The sequence below is a fragment of the Polyergus mexicanus genome, unplaced genomic scaffold (genome assembly GCF_030449975.1).
Source record: "Polyergus mexicanus isolate NDT 795.1 unplaced genomic scaffold, iyPolMexi1.0 SCAF_3, whole genome shotgun sequence".
Classification (NCBI taxonomy): Eukaryota; Metazoa; Arthropoda; class Insecta; order Hymenoptera; family Formicidae; genus Polyergus; species Polyergus mexicanus.
The window spans coordinates 180287-198400 of NW_027223323.1; the positions used below are offsets into that span (position 1 = coordinate 180287).

General features: G+C 37.6%; 1 protein-coding gene across 7 annotated transcripts in view; it reads right to left on the minus strand.

Annotated features, from left to right (window-relative positions):
• The window catches only part of Ddr (discoidin domain-containing receptor 2), a 166235-nt gene that overhangs the window by 10123 nt on the left and 137998 nt on the right, over positions 1–18114 (minus strand). For all 7 annotated transcript variants that reach the window (XM_070292835.1, XM_070292833.1, XM_070292832.1 and 4 more), the window contains 5 exons: positions 15444–15619; positions 7019–7142; positions 5782–5933; positions 4294–4604; positions 1663–1854 (listed from right to left, as the gene is read on the minus strand). In XM_070292835.1, the coding sequence (XP_070148936.1) occupies positions 1663–1854; positions 4294–4604; positions 5782–5933; positions 7019–7142; positions 15444–15619 (955 nt within the window). The remainder of the gene's footprint in view (positions 1–1662; positions 1855–4293; positions 4605–5781; positions 5934–7018; positions 7143–15443; positions 15620–18114) is intronic.

The following is an 18114-nucleotide window of genomic DNA, read 5'->3' on the forward strand; positions in this document are numbered from 1 at the left end:
GACATACTGGCCGTAATTAAAAGACGACTCGTAAAAATAAATGAGAACGACTTCGTTTATGAACAGCATAGTACATATGTCGACAATTTAATTAACCACTTTAGGAATATTGCCCCAGATGTGGCTGTTAAACGCAAGTTATTCAAATGCGCCGGCATTCGAGGACCGCGCGCGATTAAATCGCATGGATGCGGGTGATTCGCGCGAGCGATTTTAGCATTAAGGATCTTTTTAAAAATTATATACGCGGCAAAATGTATATATATATATATATGATATCTCGATTAACGGCAGCTGTTTCGCATCGTAACGATGTCAAGTATTATTGAAAAAGCAAAAAATAAATTCGCGATGACATAAAAAGTATACGGGATAAATATTATAAAATAGAAAATATATATAATGAACTATCGTGCGCTCACGACTGTGATTGTGGAATATTCTATTCGCATTGCGTATACGCGAATTATTGAATATCCCGCGCATCGATGTTTTCCACGGCACTCGATGGGAACAAAGCGATATCTCCGGCGGCTGCTTCATCTCGCGCGAAAGCTGAAAACGCGCGGGAAAACACGCTCCGCCGACACCTGTCACGAGCAACGATGATCCTCTCCGTCGCTCACCTCTCATTTTCAGCCGATTTCTCGTATTTCGAGTACTTTCCGCATAGTCCTGGCAATCGCGCGTTTTCACGCGCCCTCCGGACGTGATTGGAACTGACGTTCTTCTCGTGGCGACAGAATAAAACAAAAATTTGCACGATCGCGTTCGACCGGGACGCCTATTGTGGCGCTGCTCGAATGCTTTCATCGTTCATTTTAATATTAATTTATGGCAACGAACAATATAATCATTCTGCGATGCTGTATATTAGCAACACCTCGTTAGAAATCTCTCGATAAAGAGACTTTATAATTATTATCAAACGTAAGCTCCTTGATAAATTTTTATTTGCTTAATCAGTTTAGTCCATTAATGCGAACTCGCGTTGTTAATGATTAAAGTGGATTTATTATCAATAATTTATTGAAGGTGATATAATGAGCACTACAACTTAATCGAAAATACGGGAACGTTTTCAAAGTAAAATTTAGGACATATCGAAATATGGTTCATTGATTTTATGTCACAATGATAATTGCATAATTGTATAATATCAATTTTGAATGATATTTACTTCGAGTGTTGTAATGCCAATTGGCAGTGTGCGTTAAAGCGGACATTGATAATACAATATATCGCTTTTAAAATGATGCGATGGTACCAGTGTTACAAATTATTCCATACCACAATATCAAATTTGTGCTCACATTAAATTATGTTAATTACTCGAATAACGATCGTACCCGCGATACATATACATTTTTCGTTATATAGCTCTGGTCGCGTGTGAATCGAATTCCCCAACGATCTCTCAAAAACGTATTATGGTACGTATTTATGGACAACCGAGGACTGTTATGGTGTGTTCTCGATGATGAAATATACGTTAACATTTAAAGTACAATGTTACTGTGATCATCGATATTTCGGCAATCGTTATATGAAAATAACACATAGAGTATATCATCGAAAATCATCGCGTTTAAGAATTAATAATATTAATTAATTAATGCGAAAAAATTAAAAAGTTAAAAAAATATCGTCTTTATCGTTTACCTGAGCGTTTTAGCCATGTGTAAATTCGATGTCTCGGCGATGTGACTCTGCAGGTATTGATTTAAATCCCCGTACTCGCCGTTTTCCAATACGATACACATGGGATCATCCTCGAGGCTGGCACCAAGTAGCCGCGCGACATTTCGATCGACGAGTCGCACTAGCCTCTTTGCTTCCTGTTGAAATTCTATCCTGGAAAACACACGGAGCGTCCAAAAGTATGTAATATCTTTATAAGTGCATAGCGGTACTAAAGCTATGAGTATATAATATATGCGTGTGTGCATGTGTGTCGAAAGTAATGCAGCTATTCCGTTCTGGTATCGTTCACTTGCTTCTCGAGAGTTTGCCTACTTGCGAGGAACAAAGAACGGAGAAAAGTGATGCAAAGAAAAAAAAAGACACAAGATTGTACGAACATAAAGACGAAAGTATGACGTGACTATTTCGCTAGGTGTATAATAATAGATAAATAAATAAAATGTTTTATATAACGATTGATAAGGGTTCGAAATTGTATTAAAATTGGAATCTACGTATTTATATTTTTCTGACTTTTTGATACTCGTAAAATGGCCGGTTCGTGAAACATTAAAAGGAAAATGTTTTATATTCATTGCGGTTAATGATATTAATTTATCATTTCGAATAAATGAGTAAGTAAACATTATGGAACAAAAGAATTCATGATATTTGTGCAATTATTAATTTAGGAATTTATATTTTTTTTTATTAAAATTTCTCTATATTTCGAACGCATATTTGCAACGAGTATAATATGTTTATATAAAAAAACACAAATTACCTATTTATAAAATATATATTTTATATATATATATATATATTTATAAAAAATATTGGCGAATCAGGGGATATAATTTTATATAAATTAATATTAATTTTCGAAAAAGACATTAAGCTGTAGAATTATTTTATATTTACAAAATACGCGCATATATATAATATTAAATCATTCAATTGAAAATATCAAGATGGACGTCTTGTTGCATCGAAAAATTCAATTGTAAGCAAACGAAATAGAATCAAGAAAATTTATCAGGACAGTTGGATTGACAGACTTTTCCGGAATGTCGTAGCCGGCAGACGGACGGATGTAGAAAAGGATAAAGACCGAGGACGATTGCGCTCTAACATGAGTTGCATCCGCTTTTCGCGACGACACGAGTTCCGCGGGCTTTTCCCAGTCGGCGAAATGTGTTTTGTAGACAATGCCATCCGTGATCCTGTCTACGGGGATCATCCTTTCGCTACTGGGACGACAACGCGTCGTCGGGGGTCGGCGAATCCGGTACGATACGCTTCGCCGCCTGTTTCCATCTCAATCGGCCTATTCCGCGAGTGAAAATCGGAATCGTCCGTAGAATAAAACGTTACTATAGCGGCATCGCCAATGTAATAAAAAAAAAGAGTCTTTTATTTACTGACGGTCGAGTTGCGAGAGCCTTCGTCCGTACGTAGGGATTGGAATTCTATATTCTTTCTAAATAGATCTTATAAAAACAAATATGTCTCTCAAAATAAAACGAATTAATATTACGTGTAAAATTACGTATAACGTGTATCGCAATATTTTACAACAATCTGTAATATTTTTATAATTATTACACTTTATATATATTCATTATATAATTATTAAATTTTTTTTTCTCACACACGCACATAAATATTGTTCAATAAAAACATTACGCGCGCGCGATGTTGCTGTAATTAGTGATCATTGATTTTCAAATGTTCCTCTGAAAAAAGCTGGGATAAAGTACGCACAGTACCATATATACGCGCTGATTCGTCAAGTAGGTTATAATTGTGGATTTAAGCGAGGATACACATACGTGGGATATCGAAAATTGCGTTAATACCGTTCGAATAAATAATATTCAGCGTTTCAGTAAATAAAATTATTTATTGACGAATATTACATATCGGTAAATTGCATGTTGTAGAGAAAAGACGGTTTGATTAGGGAAATTTTTGCGTTTTCAATTTTCTAAAGACACATAAAATTCGCGTTGCTTCATGAAAAATTATTGACGCGAATGGAGACGAGCTATTCGATTACGTGTCAATCATCGATCGCTTAAAGCTTCTTTCCCATTATCCGGTTGCATCAACTTAATGCGCGTGTCATTACATTCGGAATCACTTTGTGCCGCTTATTGAATTTCGCCGTTAAACGCGACGTTCTATAATCTATTGGAATAATTTTTTATCCTTGAATCTACATGTACTGTGTGCGCTTTCGTTTTTTACTTTTATTCACTATAGCGGTTTAAAGTGATTAAAATTAGTCGATGGGCGGAATCTATTATTATATTACTAATGATATATAGAATGTATAATAAGCGTGAAAAATTATATAAAAAATTATATAAAATATTATATAAAAATACTCTATCATATAATGTCGTATTAATTATTACTACTATTTATTAATAAGTTATTTGTGATGCAAGAATAAAATATTTATGAAAAATAATATAATTTCTCATAATATAAAAATAACAATACTTTACGCACACATACACACGCGCATTAAAAACTTTTAAAATAATGATTATTGTTACTCTGTGATGAAACTTATAAAATTCAATTAAGAAAATGATTACTTACCTGAGAGCATCGGAAGAGCCTGGTTTCAAGGATTTAACGACAACCAAATCGCTGGAAGTATTCCTAAAGAACTCATCATATCCAGGAAACCTGTCGACTTCGCAGAGATGAACTTCGCCGAAGTATCCGCAGCCGAGATTTTCAACGATGTTGAGTTTATCTCGCGGAAAATCGAGGATACACTCGGGTATTTCGTCTTCTTCTTCTGTGAGCATATCCGGACTATAACTAGTCACACTGCTAGAGGCTTTCGCGCTCATTGGGGGTGGTGTACTCGGTGTGGGCGAGGGTGGCAGTGGTGGTAAAGGACTCTGCGATATAAGCACGCGAATTGTAAATGATCATCATTTTTCGTCGATTACTATAACGTCAACGAGTTTGACATTCAAAGCAAATATTTTTAAAAATATAAAATCTATCGAAAAAAATATTGCCACATAAAATAAATAAAAATAAATATCTTTTCGTTATCTCTCAAAAGAATACTTCAAAAAGATTAAATTAAAGATAAAGTTAAATCGAGACAAGATCAATATTCGATTACGTGCTTTATAAGGTACATAAAGCTTCGTGCTCAACATTGGCGAAATATATCTAGATTAATATGTGTAGGAATGAAAAATATGTCCGCATTGTAAACATGCTATAATAATAGTAAAATAATATGAAATGTAATCACGCGAGCGAGAGATATATCTGTTTCGCAATATTTTGTGTTCCTATAAATTGATCGGACCTGATAGTGTAATCAAACAAAAATATGTGCCCGCCTCATGAAACTACTGTAATCAATAACTACTCCCTTTACACATTATCGCTCTATAATTTGTGTATGCCCACGAAAGACGTTTTCTTCGCGATAGTTATGATTGATAATGCCTCGTTGTTTCCGTCGTTTTTCGGTCATTAATCCTCATAATTCACAGGATAAAGTATTTTGCATCGTTGCGTTGTGCGGAGTAAACAAGTATTGTTGAAAACGACATTAGATCGGAATCGATACAATAGTACACATCATCGAAATACAATATATTTTATGCAGTAATTCGTTATATATCGTGGTCTTTTTAAAGAAAAATTTCAATGTCTAAAAAAAAAAAAAAAAAAATTCACAAATTATGTATGTTTCGTAAGTAACTTCTATGAAAAATAATTCAATGCGTATAATATCAACAATATTTCTGTAACGATTTTACATTGCGCTTTATCGTCCTGGCAAAAACATCGCGCCGTACGTTTAGATTGGCATACAGAGCGAGAATTGAAAAGTCAAGCTGTATAATATTCGAATTAACCTCGCGATTTACATGAGCCCCCCCAGTGGCCGGTTTTACAAGGTTGCCTCCCTCTCGACGATCGTGACGGAGATCCAACGGTCACGAGACGGCGTTTGACACAGTTTCGCGTTTCGAAGTACCCGGCATTAATGTTACAGGAAGACTTAATCGACCCGTGATCGCATGTCTACCGTACATTTTTGCGACTCACCTTACAGATCTCCGTACTGGCGTAATACTTTTCCGGGGGTGGTGGTATGGGTGGCGGGTTAGGCGGATATTCTTGGACCGCCGGAATTGGCCTGGCAAGATTGATCGTTGAGTTAAGCAGGAGGGGAATAATCGGCTGCACCTCGCTGATCCCTGTCCGAGCGGCAAAGTTGAAGAGAATCGAGAAATTCAAAGTTAAAAATATAATCACGGCGCTGGCCGTCGTCGAGAAAAATTGCCACCCGTCTTTTTATTCGTTCGCATCGAGTTTCAAAGTCTCAGGAGATCGTTACCATTTTTTAACGAGACTCCGAGAAGTGCCGCGAAACTCGTGAGCCAACTGCAGCGAATAAAGTACCTTTGCAAACTTGCAGGCGACGAGAAGAGAAAGAGAGAGAATGTCTCTCTATTCCAATTTATTACAGTATTATTGTTATAGGTATCGCATAGAGACTTAGTCGTGCAACAGTTGTGACATTTGCAGAATTGAAAAATGTAATTCAATCCGTCAATGAGCGGCGGTGCGCTGTTGCTTCGGTTAATTGATCAAAGATCCCGATCTAATTCGATTGAACAAGGTCGCGGCAAACGGTTTCTCTGCAGACTGTGGTTGGCCAGTTCTGTCCAGCAAGCTGTGCCAACTACGGGAAGCAACGAAATAGTTTGTCGACTATTCCAACTACGTCGTGCAGCCGCGGTGAAACCAGAAGCACAGAGATTCGAACCTCGGCTTGACCGTCACTCGGGACAGCCCGTTAGAATTCCCGCGATAACGCGAAACTATCCGTGTCGAAGTCGACGGATACGGAAGTGAAAACGTCTTCGGTGAAATGGAGCATAACCGATATGCAAATTGACGTTTAATATTATCGCCCTTTCAAGATTATGAATCGACTTCGATCAGAATTTATCAATTAATAATATTTGACAGATCGCACCAATCATTAAAAGTAAATACAGAAAAAAAAATATATAATAATAAACACCAAATATATCGAATACCGATAAAATTGCGGAACAAGTTGTAAAAGTTGAAACGGTGGAAAGAAGTTTTCAAGTTCAACGATGGGATTCATCGATTTCCTCTTAAGCATCTCCATCGACAATTGAACAAGTGCACAATAGACTTTCTAGATAGACGCGACGTGTGTACTTTAACAATTATAATCCGGCCGAATTGCGAAGACGCGGACAAAGAAATAGTTATTGTTAGAGCATCTTTTAATGTTGGTACCAACCGGTGTAATCCGTGACGGTTTTGTGCAATTGCGGCGTCGTAGTGCTGTAGGCGGCTGGTTGATACTGCGCTGGAAGTGGAGGGCAAATTGGTCCCTTGTCCTCACCCTCCTCCGGCACGGAGACCTGCGGCCGAATATCGAGCGTTATCGTTAATGCACCTGACATTTATGCACACGCCGGGTATATCGCGTGGCAAAAGCGATATATTGTCGGTTAATAACCCTCCTTCTCTGTCCCCTCTCCTATTTTCTCTATCCTCTTTCCCTGCTGAGCTCTTGCTCTCTCCTCAGAATATTCATAACTAGCGAAAGGGGGACAGGGATTCCCAAGAGGTTGCGCGCGTTCTGATTATTGTTGTATTCGATATTGCTGAAGCAGAGCGAATATACTATGTATCTGTTGGCCTACTGATGTATATTGGCAATAGCCGATCGCAGAATTTTATTTTACGGCACTCGCGATACATATCGTATAGTAAACACATCGAATAATAAATAGGTGTGAAAGAGGGTATAAACTTATATTTTTATCATCGACACACAGAGAAAATGATTCCCTTGACATTCGCAAGGTTCTATAAATTTGTCTCAATACCAAAATAATTTTCAAAATAATTTCGATTTGAATATTATACAAATATATTCCAGGTATCTATAGTTACATTAATATAATATGAAATAGACAAATTTGCGAGTGAAAACGAGATCTCGAACAATTCTGGCGGAAATACGTCATATTAAATTTGGATATTTAATAAACAAATATTTTATAAATATTTAATAAATATATTTACAATAAAAATCGTGAAAAACGGTAAAATATTTTTCACACCATGATATAGCTGCGCCCTTCGCGTTTCTCCATTAACGGGATTCGTGGCTTTTTCGTCTGAAACACGATGTGAAATCGTGCCGGTGTTCACCCGTAAAGCTCTTATCTCGAGTCACTTTCTCTCGACGACTTTATCTCGGTTACGCAAACCGTACGAGGACCGTCTCTGGACTACCGGACGATTGAGTCCGACATGCCACCTCAGGAAATTAGCAGTTTTATTATAACAAACAATCCAGGATGTCCCCCCGATATCAAGAGAGAGAACGTTCGTCTCCTCTCGGCGCTCTCTTTCGCGCAGTCGATAAGAGGCTCGCGATGAGAATCTCGTACATGCTTGTGTGCGTGAATGGCGATATAATATCCATTGATTTTTGCGACCACGCCGCCGGGGCGTGGGTGTCGAGGCTGACTCGCTTAGGGTTGGGTGTTAATTTCCGTTTAGGGTACGTTAGAGGGTGCCAGACGAGTGAGATGCTGCGCGACGCGGCCGTTAAGATAAGATAACCACTTAGCCATCGGGATTCTACGCGAATCTCACCACTCTCCAGCCCTCTTTTACACTGTCTCGACGACGTACATTACCTACCTACATACACACACACACACACACACACACACACACACACACACACACACACACACACACACACTGCCTCGCGTCATCCCCGCATCTTCTATCTTTCCCGATCGCTCGCGTTTCTAGTACGAGAATCCGCTTCCCGTCCCATTGGCCTTACCCATCTAACATTTCTTTCTCCGTTAGGGCTATCTAAAGTCCTGCCGCGACTTCCCGTGCCCTTATGCTCGGGCATTTAATTCATGTCGAACATCTCGTTCTCGTTGATCGGATGCCGAAACTGTCTCGATTGCGCGCGATGATGGTTTATGGAAGTATTATTGTTACCCGAGAGATGATATTTAATTTGTGCGGCTGTGTTTATCGTCGGCGCAAATAGTCGATTCATGATGCAATAAAACATGTTTCCGGCTTAAATTTATTAATGGGACGGTCGATTTAGATCGATGCTTGATTGTAACAAATCAGCGTTCTAATTGCATGATTGAGAGTTGTTGCGCGACTCTTGACATTTATTATTGAGATGAAAGTTTATTTTCATATCGCCGGTCTAGCGTGAAATCTTGACTATGAGAACGTACGTCATACATATATCCGACGAGGCAGATGAGATGTGTGAGAGATGGATGATTGTTAAGAATTTATTAATATATGAAGTTGTGGAAGGGCATTAAAACAAGTCGACGATATATAAAACAAGCTGAAATAACTCGATTATAATTTTAACGATAGAAAATAAAGTTTTAAAAATAAACACCTCGCGCTATCGCACTTATTCATTGCCTTTTTTTATATTATCCAGTTTAAACTTTAAACAACCTTAAGATAATAAGTTTTACAGAGTTCATGGCTGTAATATTTTTACAAGTATGAGCTGCATATTTAACGCGCGCGCGTTTGATGAAAATCTTCTTTCGCGTTCCTTTAATAATGCCGTTAATGAGATCATCATTTGTTTGACGTTTTTGAAACTTGGAAAGAGAAAGATTTTTACCGACGTTAATGATTTCATAGAAGGAATATTTCTTCATATCGGTGAATCGCTAAATAATCCAGCATCTTTTCCTTTCTCGCGCGGTATATCAATCGACCGTGGAAAAGGAGCCACGTGCTAAATCCATGTATCCTGTGACCCTCTTCGTAAATCCGGACACGTTTGATCGGCCGTAGAATACTTTTATCAGCGTATCAGTCGTTTGGTATTGTCTGACGCCAAAAGAGAGATCGCTTTGATATCTTTTTTCTCAAGTTTGGTATTCTGAACAGAATATCGCCTGGCGAAATAAATTATTGCCGTTATAGATAGAGAGAAAGATATATATATATAGCCAACACGCGCACATGCGCGTTCCGCGAGATTTATCGAAGCGGTGTATTTGTTCAGAGATATTGCGTGTTTGCCCGCATACTAATCGCGTATCGAATTCAACCGCGATTACGAGATCGGCAAACGATAGCGTACCGAGTAATCTTTTAACGAGGCGGCTGAATTAAAGGTGCATTTATAAATTGAGTGGATTATTGGTAATTTATACACCCGCACCGTTTCTCGTCAATTTGTGGAATAGACATAGGACGTGAAATCTAATTTCAAGCGAGGTATCTTGCTCTCTTGGTCATCGTATACGTACGATTTGCGCGATGTATACTCGATTAATGAGCGCGCAATTTTATCACGCAAAAAGAGAGAAACACACATGCGTAAAACGAGTATGTTGAAATTTTGCGATGCGCGCGTGATACATTTTATATGTAATATTTATATATTTATATGTAACGCGCGCGGTGAGTGCTGTGCTCGCTATTTGTACAATATTATTATTTGTTCTACGTGCATTTGTATGCGTATAGTAATTCGAGAAAAATGTTAAATAATTCGTTAATGCAGCCGCCGGAAACAGTAATACGAAAGGACACGCGCTGGGCCACGGAGACGTAGAACGAGAATCGAAATCGTGAAACGGGTTACTCGACGAAATCCCTAAAGTGCCAGAGAGAAGATTTCGAGCACAAAACGATCCTCCATTAATTAGCACCGGAGTGCTTTTTGCCATTTTCATTACCATGAGTACATCTTTGCCACTTTTGCCGGAGAGGTTGCGCGATCCGTCCAGCTGTTCTCACGTTTCCCAACTCTGTCCCAAAGTGTCTCTTGCGCGTTTCACTTGTTTCATATTTTTTTTTATTAATTTTTCACGGCAGCGACCCGCTTGCAATTAATGCGATCCAGTCTTTTTTCTAACTTTGGCATATTCCGTTATTGCAAAATGTTGTGCTCCTCGGAGAGAGATCTTATATAATTAATATATATCTAAAGTTCTTTCATTTTAACTAGCAATGCTCCTTTTATATTTCTAAAATAAATGCATGTGGTAATTCTGAAATTTTTACCTAGCAAAGCTCCCCGTTTCTCTCGATGATTTCAAAAATGTCGTCCCACTTTTCCGACAAATATTAGTTCTCATACTATCGAGTCGTCCCAATACAATACACGACATATCGAACTTGCGGTTAAGATTACAGGACACGAAAATCAGAGAGTTTGTTGTTTTAAATTAAAATAATCTGTTTTCGCTCGACTGTCTCTGGTATCCCCTCCCCCCCACCCCACCCCACCCCTCCCCGTGCTAAAACCGATATAATCGCATTACCACTCACTTTTGTATGGGGTCCCCTCTCCACCAACCCCGTTCATCGTGCTCCTTCCACGCAAATAAAGTTACGCATGAATGCGCGTTAACAGAGCTGCGTCAGAGAATGCATCATATATATTCGATAATAATAAATTATCGGATAAAATTACGCGCGCATGTGTTTATCCGGTACAATTGCCGTAATGCATACGATTCGCGTACATACTCTTAAGGCAATGTCGTCAACGGGATTATTTATCGCAACGCACTGATCGTAAATAATTCGACATTTTATCTTTATGATGTTACAATATTTTCACGAATTTGTAGAAATCGATATTAAATGCATTAGAGTTGTTATTCTATTTTTAATGAATATTTAATAAAGATATTTATTTATTTATTTTTTTTTTCGAGAGGGAGAGAGAGAGAGAGAAAGAGATAATAATATACAATAAAGATATTATTATACAGGAAAGTCATATGACATAATATATATATTGTTATCATATTTTTATCTGTGTCATATGTGTATTTAATTCACTAATCGTCGAAGAATAGCTTGACCTGTAACGCGCGGATGGATGCTTATGTAAATTGAATAATCTCACGCAATGAAATCTGGAACAAGAATTTGCTGCATCGTAAATCCTGGAATAAGAGGCAAAAAAAAAAAGCACAACACTTCGCGCAGCTTTAAGCGATATACTATCCCACGGAGTTTCCCTTCAATATTTTAAAGCAGACCGATGGAGCTGTCGAGTCAAAAAACAGAGAGAGAGAGAGAGAGAGAGAGATTCGTTCTTCCTTCATACCCGCGGTAAATGGGATCAGACGGATCGATATAATGTCGTCCGCGAAACAAAGTTTAGCTTTCGCGGTCCATGATGCTGGATAAATCATCAACGTCTTGCGTCTCCCCGGCTATGAAGAGTCTATTTCGGATAAAAAAAAAAAAAAGACGAAAGATCAGCTTTAGCAGCTAAATTGCATTCGAACTTGATGAATAAAAAAAAAAAAAAAATAAAGATACGCCGCGTAAAGAATGGCACAATTTTCCAGCACAAAATTATTCGCGATCGATAATAACGATAACGCTGCAATGATTAATAAGTTATATTCTCTGCAGTCATAGAAAGATTAATTAATTAAATGTGCTGGTACAGACGATAATATACAATACAATATTTAATTAATGAGGCGCTAAAATAAATTGCCGACTATTTAATTAATAGCAGTCACAGAAACGCCCATTAGCAAAGAAAGCTCTCGGAGAAAAATGTCGACGTTTCCAATGTGGTTGAGCAACCGTGGATGTTTCAGCCATATTGTCGGATTGAGTCAGGTGTATATATACGCGAGGACGAGCGAGAATGTTGTTCTTTTTGCGACTCGCGTTGCTCGATAAATTGACAGCGGTTTCTACTTGGCAGACATACTCTGGCATTCTGGAAAGTCGACGTGAGTCGCAGGTTACACGAGGGGCAATGAGGTCATTTCACCGAGGAGGGGAAAGGAGATGACTCGCGCAGCTTCAAGACGGGACAAGTAGCAGGTGGCGGCTAATGCTGGGAACGTGAAGCGGGACAAGGAAAGAAGGAGAGCCGACGAGGATGATGAAGAAGAAGAGGAGGAAGGAGGCGTTTGGAGTGTATATGACGCTTAGCGACGAAGATAACGCACGTCCCTTCCTCTCGACGACGACGTCGCAATACGGGTCATCCCGGCAGCTCTTTTAATTAAGTGGAGTCAGCTCGACTATCCGTGCACTTGCTGGATGGTTGGTAAAAACTTAGCCGTGGACGATATTGGGTTGTCGAAGAATACCTTGGAATGATGTATGGTAAAGCGGGATGATGATTTCGTGCGCGTCCGTTCAAGCTTCTCGCTAGGCGGATGAAAAATATTATAAACGTGCCTCTCTCAGCACTTTCATGCTCCTCCATATTTATTGATAACCAGAGATTATTTCACGTGCTTAGTTAATTCTACAGTGCGCGCACATCATTACTGAACGTGCGCGAATATTCTTATTATTTCTGTATTCGTGTATCGCAAATTCGATTGAGATAAATTATTATTTTATGCGAGAACTTTAGTAATAATGAAAGATAGATTTGTTCGACAACACTTCTCGATTCCTGTAATTTTCTTTCGCTTTATTTATCATTACTAATGAATCGAAATGTGACCGAGTGTGACTAATTAGTTCATGATAGCTAATGTCGCCGCTGCGAGTCTTCAATTTATTTCGATAGATTGTTAACGTCGTTATTAATCGTCGACTGCCGCTCCGGTACGTTTCTCCAGTCGTCTTCGCCCAGTGCAAATAGTTAAGTTAGGAAAGCTTCGAGGGTTTGCAAGCTCAACTGCCTGGCACTCATTATTTCTCATCGTTCAGCAAGTCGTTAATTACTGTCTTGCGCGCTATATTCCGCGAAAAAGGATGAGAAAGCACCGGAGCTGTCCATTTCTACGAACAAACTTCACTTTGCTATTAATCCGGTTAGAACAACAGTGGCTTGGTAAACATACGCCAAGTTCTCAGGATTCTCTTTCTTTTTTCGGTCCGCCTCACTTTCCTCCCTCGATTTAGCCCAAGTATTAACTTTTTGCGTAACACGCTCAATTCTACCCTAACGTTTTATTCCTCATCCTTACTTTCTCGCCTCTTCCACGGACAGTACTTTTTATCTATAGACATTCCTTCGTGTAGAATCTTCGCCTCTTACTCTGTTATCTTGCACCGACCATCACAAATCGTTGGTCTGATTTCATACTTATTGTTAGATAACAGCGGGCTAATCAAGCACTGAAAGCTACGCTTCGTTCGTCCTTTTTTCTCTCTTTAACGTTTCTTTCTTGCAAACATTGTTATCTTGATCGTAAGAAAATTGGTTGTTAATTAATTAATTAATTAATTAATTAATTTTTTTCTTATACACAATATAAATTTGTTTTCGAGAATGAATTACACTATCGTGTACATAGATAAAGAGATGGGTTTTAATGTTATAGATCGTACATCGCGAAAGTCGTATAAACTGTCCACCGACGAGGGCGGTAAACGCGACGTTAATAATTCTTGTTGTACTGTAGGACACGAGTCGGAGTGGAATTTGCGACAAAGTTGGACATTCCGCGTTAGAACGAGGTGCGAGACTGAAACGTCTCTTTCGCCGGAAAACCGTTTTCAGCAGAAGAACATTACGGCGGAATGCGACGTCAGTGAAAAATATCGTCGCAAGATGTATTTTTTATTTTTATTCATTCCACGCATCGTATTACAGTGGGATAGAATTAAATGATTATCATATGTGCTATTTATTTATCGCTATAATCAAGCCGCTTTATCTTTTATTATCGTATTGGTTTTTCTAAGGACGTAATTATTGTTATCATCATGCAAAATAATTAATTCTAGTATAATCCAATATGTAAACTCCACGGTTGTTGAGCATGCCCGACAATCGTGGAAAAAAAAAGAAAAAGAAAATAATAATCACGGATAAGAGCGTGAAACGAACAATCTCGGAGCATCCCTTTAATCGTCCTAACGCGATCTCGTTTGCGCCTCAGCCTTAAAGAAAATATTTGACCGTCGCATTTTCTCCTTTAGTTATGCGCGCTCGTATCTAAACCGATGTACGTAATAGGTAGATAGATATAAGCTGTTTTACGCGATTGCTCAAAAGCGTCGTAAAGTAACCTGGAAGTGTAAAGTAAATAGATGCGCTTGTTGGATTTATTAGAGCCAGAGGCGAGAATTTCCGGTGTTAAACCAGGTCGGGAAACGTGTAAAGAAAAATCGCGACCGAAGAACAGAAATTGGTTGTCATTTACCAAATTGAAAGCGTCGAGATAATGCATCGTAGCACGACGTGCCGTTCAGCGTTTGATTCTTTGACTACTTCCAATTTTCGTCCTTTTACTCAATGACACGCTATTTGAAAAATAGAATCGTTTTTTTATATATAGAGTAGTGTATCATATATATATATATTTTATATATTCTGCATTCCTCTCAAAATTATTTTTAAGTAACAATAAAAATGACCTTGTAAGGCAATAATTTAGAAAAATCTTTTTTATTTGTTATATATACATTTATCTATTATAAAATATAGCGATAAGATCCTTCAATGTCTAAGTAATTAAAAAGAAAAATGCGATGCCACTTCTCTTGTTATAAAATAATCTCAGTTTATGAGTTTATACTCTAGATAATGTATTTTATATAATAATGCAAAAAATAATTTTCTTACAATAAATCTGGAGATCTCTCTCTATATGTATTTACTTTGATAGGCTTAATAATAAATTAAGATATGTATATGATACAATGTACAGATTATGTAGTAGCTTTATCTTTATGATTACCTTGAGATCACCCTGTTGATCGTAAAAAGTCGACGGTGCGAGAGCAGCCTTAAGCCTACGGTTCCGATAAAAAATGAACATGATAGCTGCGAGTAGCATCACAATTACGGTCGTCAGGATGCCGATCACCAATCCGACAAATTGCCTCGATTCCGGTTTCTTGCTCTTATCTGAAACTGAGAAATGGATATATATATGTATATACAAAGAGTATGCGCGTACATACAGTCTATACAGTACATATGTAACTGGGCATGTAAACATATATGTATATACAATAGTAAACAGATGCACTCGTCATGTTCAAGGATACGGAGGAAATCGATTAATTATACTGCAAGCTCAGTAATTTTTTATGTTGTCACTGGCCTATATTGCAAACTTCAGAGATAACATTAATTAATCGTGACATCTGTGCTAAGAATTTGAAGTAAATTTTGAATTGATAAAGGAATTGTTTAACAAGATTTTTCTTTCTGCTTTCTTTTTTAACGATTATTTATGATTTACTGATCATGTTGAGTTAGCATTTTCTTTTCATTCCTAAGGGATATTTACCTCTTATTTCAAGTTTTTTCTTTCCTATCCTTGTATATGTAAGACACAATTTTCATGAAATGATACGGCAATTTTGCACATATTCTACCTCTTCAATAAAAATTAATTAAAAATATTAATTCAACAATAAATTTTCTATTAATCGATCAAGCACGTAGTAAACCTGAGAGAGATCAAAATTCTTCAATAAATAGCTTCGTTTTCTTATTACAATTATTAAATTTGGAAATAATTGCGAGAGGACAAGAAGACAGAGACAGTTAGAGGAGACAGGAAAAGAGAGAAAGAGCTGTGTGCTACTGAGAACAAAAGAATTTTCCATTAATAATATTTCGATGTCGCTACGGGCGCGTGTACGCGATAGCGGATTCACTCGCCCGTGATGTTCGATGCATCAAGCAACATGACCTATCACCGTGGATAATACTGCCGAGGTAACCTTGCATAATGCACGATGGAACGATAATGATGATTGCGTTCATCACGAAGCTCGTAACTAGATCACGTTTGATCAGTTGCCCGGTTGAACAAAAACAATATACGCTGATGGCTCTCATAGTCTACCGCAACAACCTGATCATCGCTTGAGTATTTTATAAATCAATAAAGAGACAAGTAATTTCTATAATAAATCATTAAGATTTCACGTGATGATAAATTCTATAATAAATATAATAGTATAGTATGTATGAACATAAGACAAACTAGTTTATGCCTGTTTCTTAATATTCTCAAATATATTGTAGTATATTTCATTTTTTAATAAGCGATATTAAAATCATCGATCGAGACAAATGAAATAATTATTGATAATACGAAAAGAAATATTTATCTCTTATTTCTTTATTAAGAAAAAAAAATAATAATAATAATAATTTATTCGCACAGGAGATCAAAATCAAAGAGAGATAAACTTTCTTAAATCAATAGCATTTTAGAAGGTCTTTCATATTTTCAAATAAAAATATCAGTTAGCTCTTCGCCTGGGAATACATCTATGATAAAAATATTTTATCTCGTTTCGCGTCTTCCGGGATTTTAACGTTTTAGTTCCTGTTCGCAGACTAGTTTTAACATAACGTTGTAAAAGATCAGGTTGACGAGGAAAAAAAAAAACGTAACGTTACTCTTCTTAATTTTCCGGGTTCAACGCTTGCTCCACCAACTCCCAGATTATTGTCCGCGTTAGCGTACATTCGTACCTTTCTGTGCGATATAATATGTAACGAGAGCGTTAGGTACGTCGTGTTTCTCAAGCGAGAAAACATAAATGCCTCGCCTCGCTTTCTTGCGCTTTTCCTTCGGCAAACACGCGAACAAGTAGTTGCAGTAGTTATACGAATGCACGAGACGCACATTATGACAGATATGTGAGTTTTAAACTGCCGATAGTTATGAAGAAATTTCACAATAGTTCCAACATCGTCACTGTGTAATTGAAAAATTTTGCGCTATGCAGCGTGATTCGTAAAATGTCAGCAAAAAGAAATGCAAATTATTTCACCGATCTTGCCTCAGAAAATATTGATAGTGTAATCAATTAGCGTTAAAAGTTTCGTTAATGGATCCTACTGCTTTTAACGAAAACTCAATACTACGTTTCGATCAAACAAGAAGAGAGAGTTAAGAAATTAATCGAGTTAATTGCGCAGTTTTTATTTGCCGTTGTGAGGATGAAAAAAAAAAAGTATCATTCTATTGGTTAACAAACTCGACGAGGCCAAGGGACAAGAGCGATCGCTCTTTTTCATCCACGACGCTTCCTTTTTCAGGTAATCGAGAATCGTCCATGGGACGTACTCGATGTACTTTTTCGCACAGTTCTTTCGATTTCGCGGAGCACTCTAGTTCCACCGTCGCCATTTTTCCATTAATTCCGGTGTAACGACGTCGCGTATCAGAAAGAAGATTTCTCTAGAGATGCAAGCTATTGCCTCTTTGACTTCGCATAATTTTGATACCTCGACAAGAATCCAAGAGAAAATGCAAATTGTCTGTCGCGCGTAATGCATTCAAGATTATTTAGCATCTCGATTAGAATTGGTTGATTAGAATGGTTTTGGAAAAAAAAAAAAATTTTTAATGTAAATTTATTTATATACTTTCAATTTTA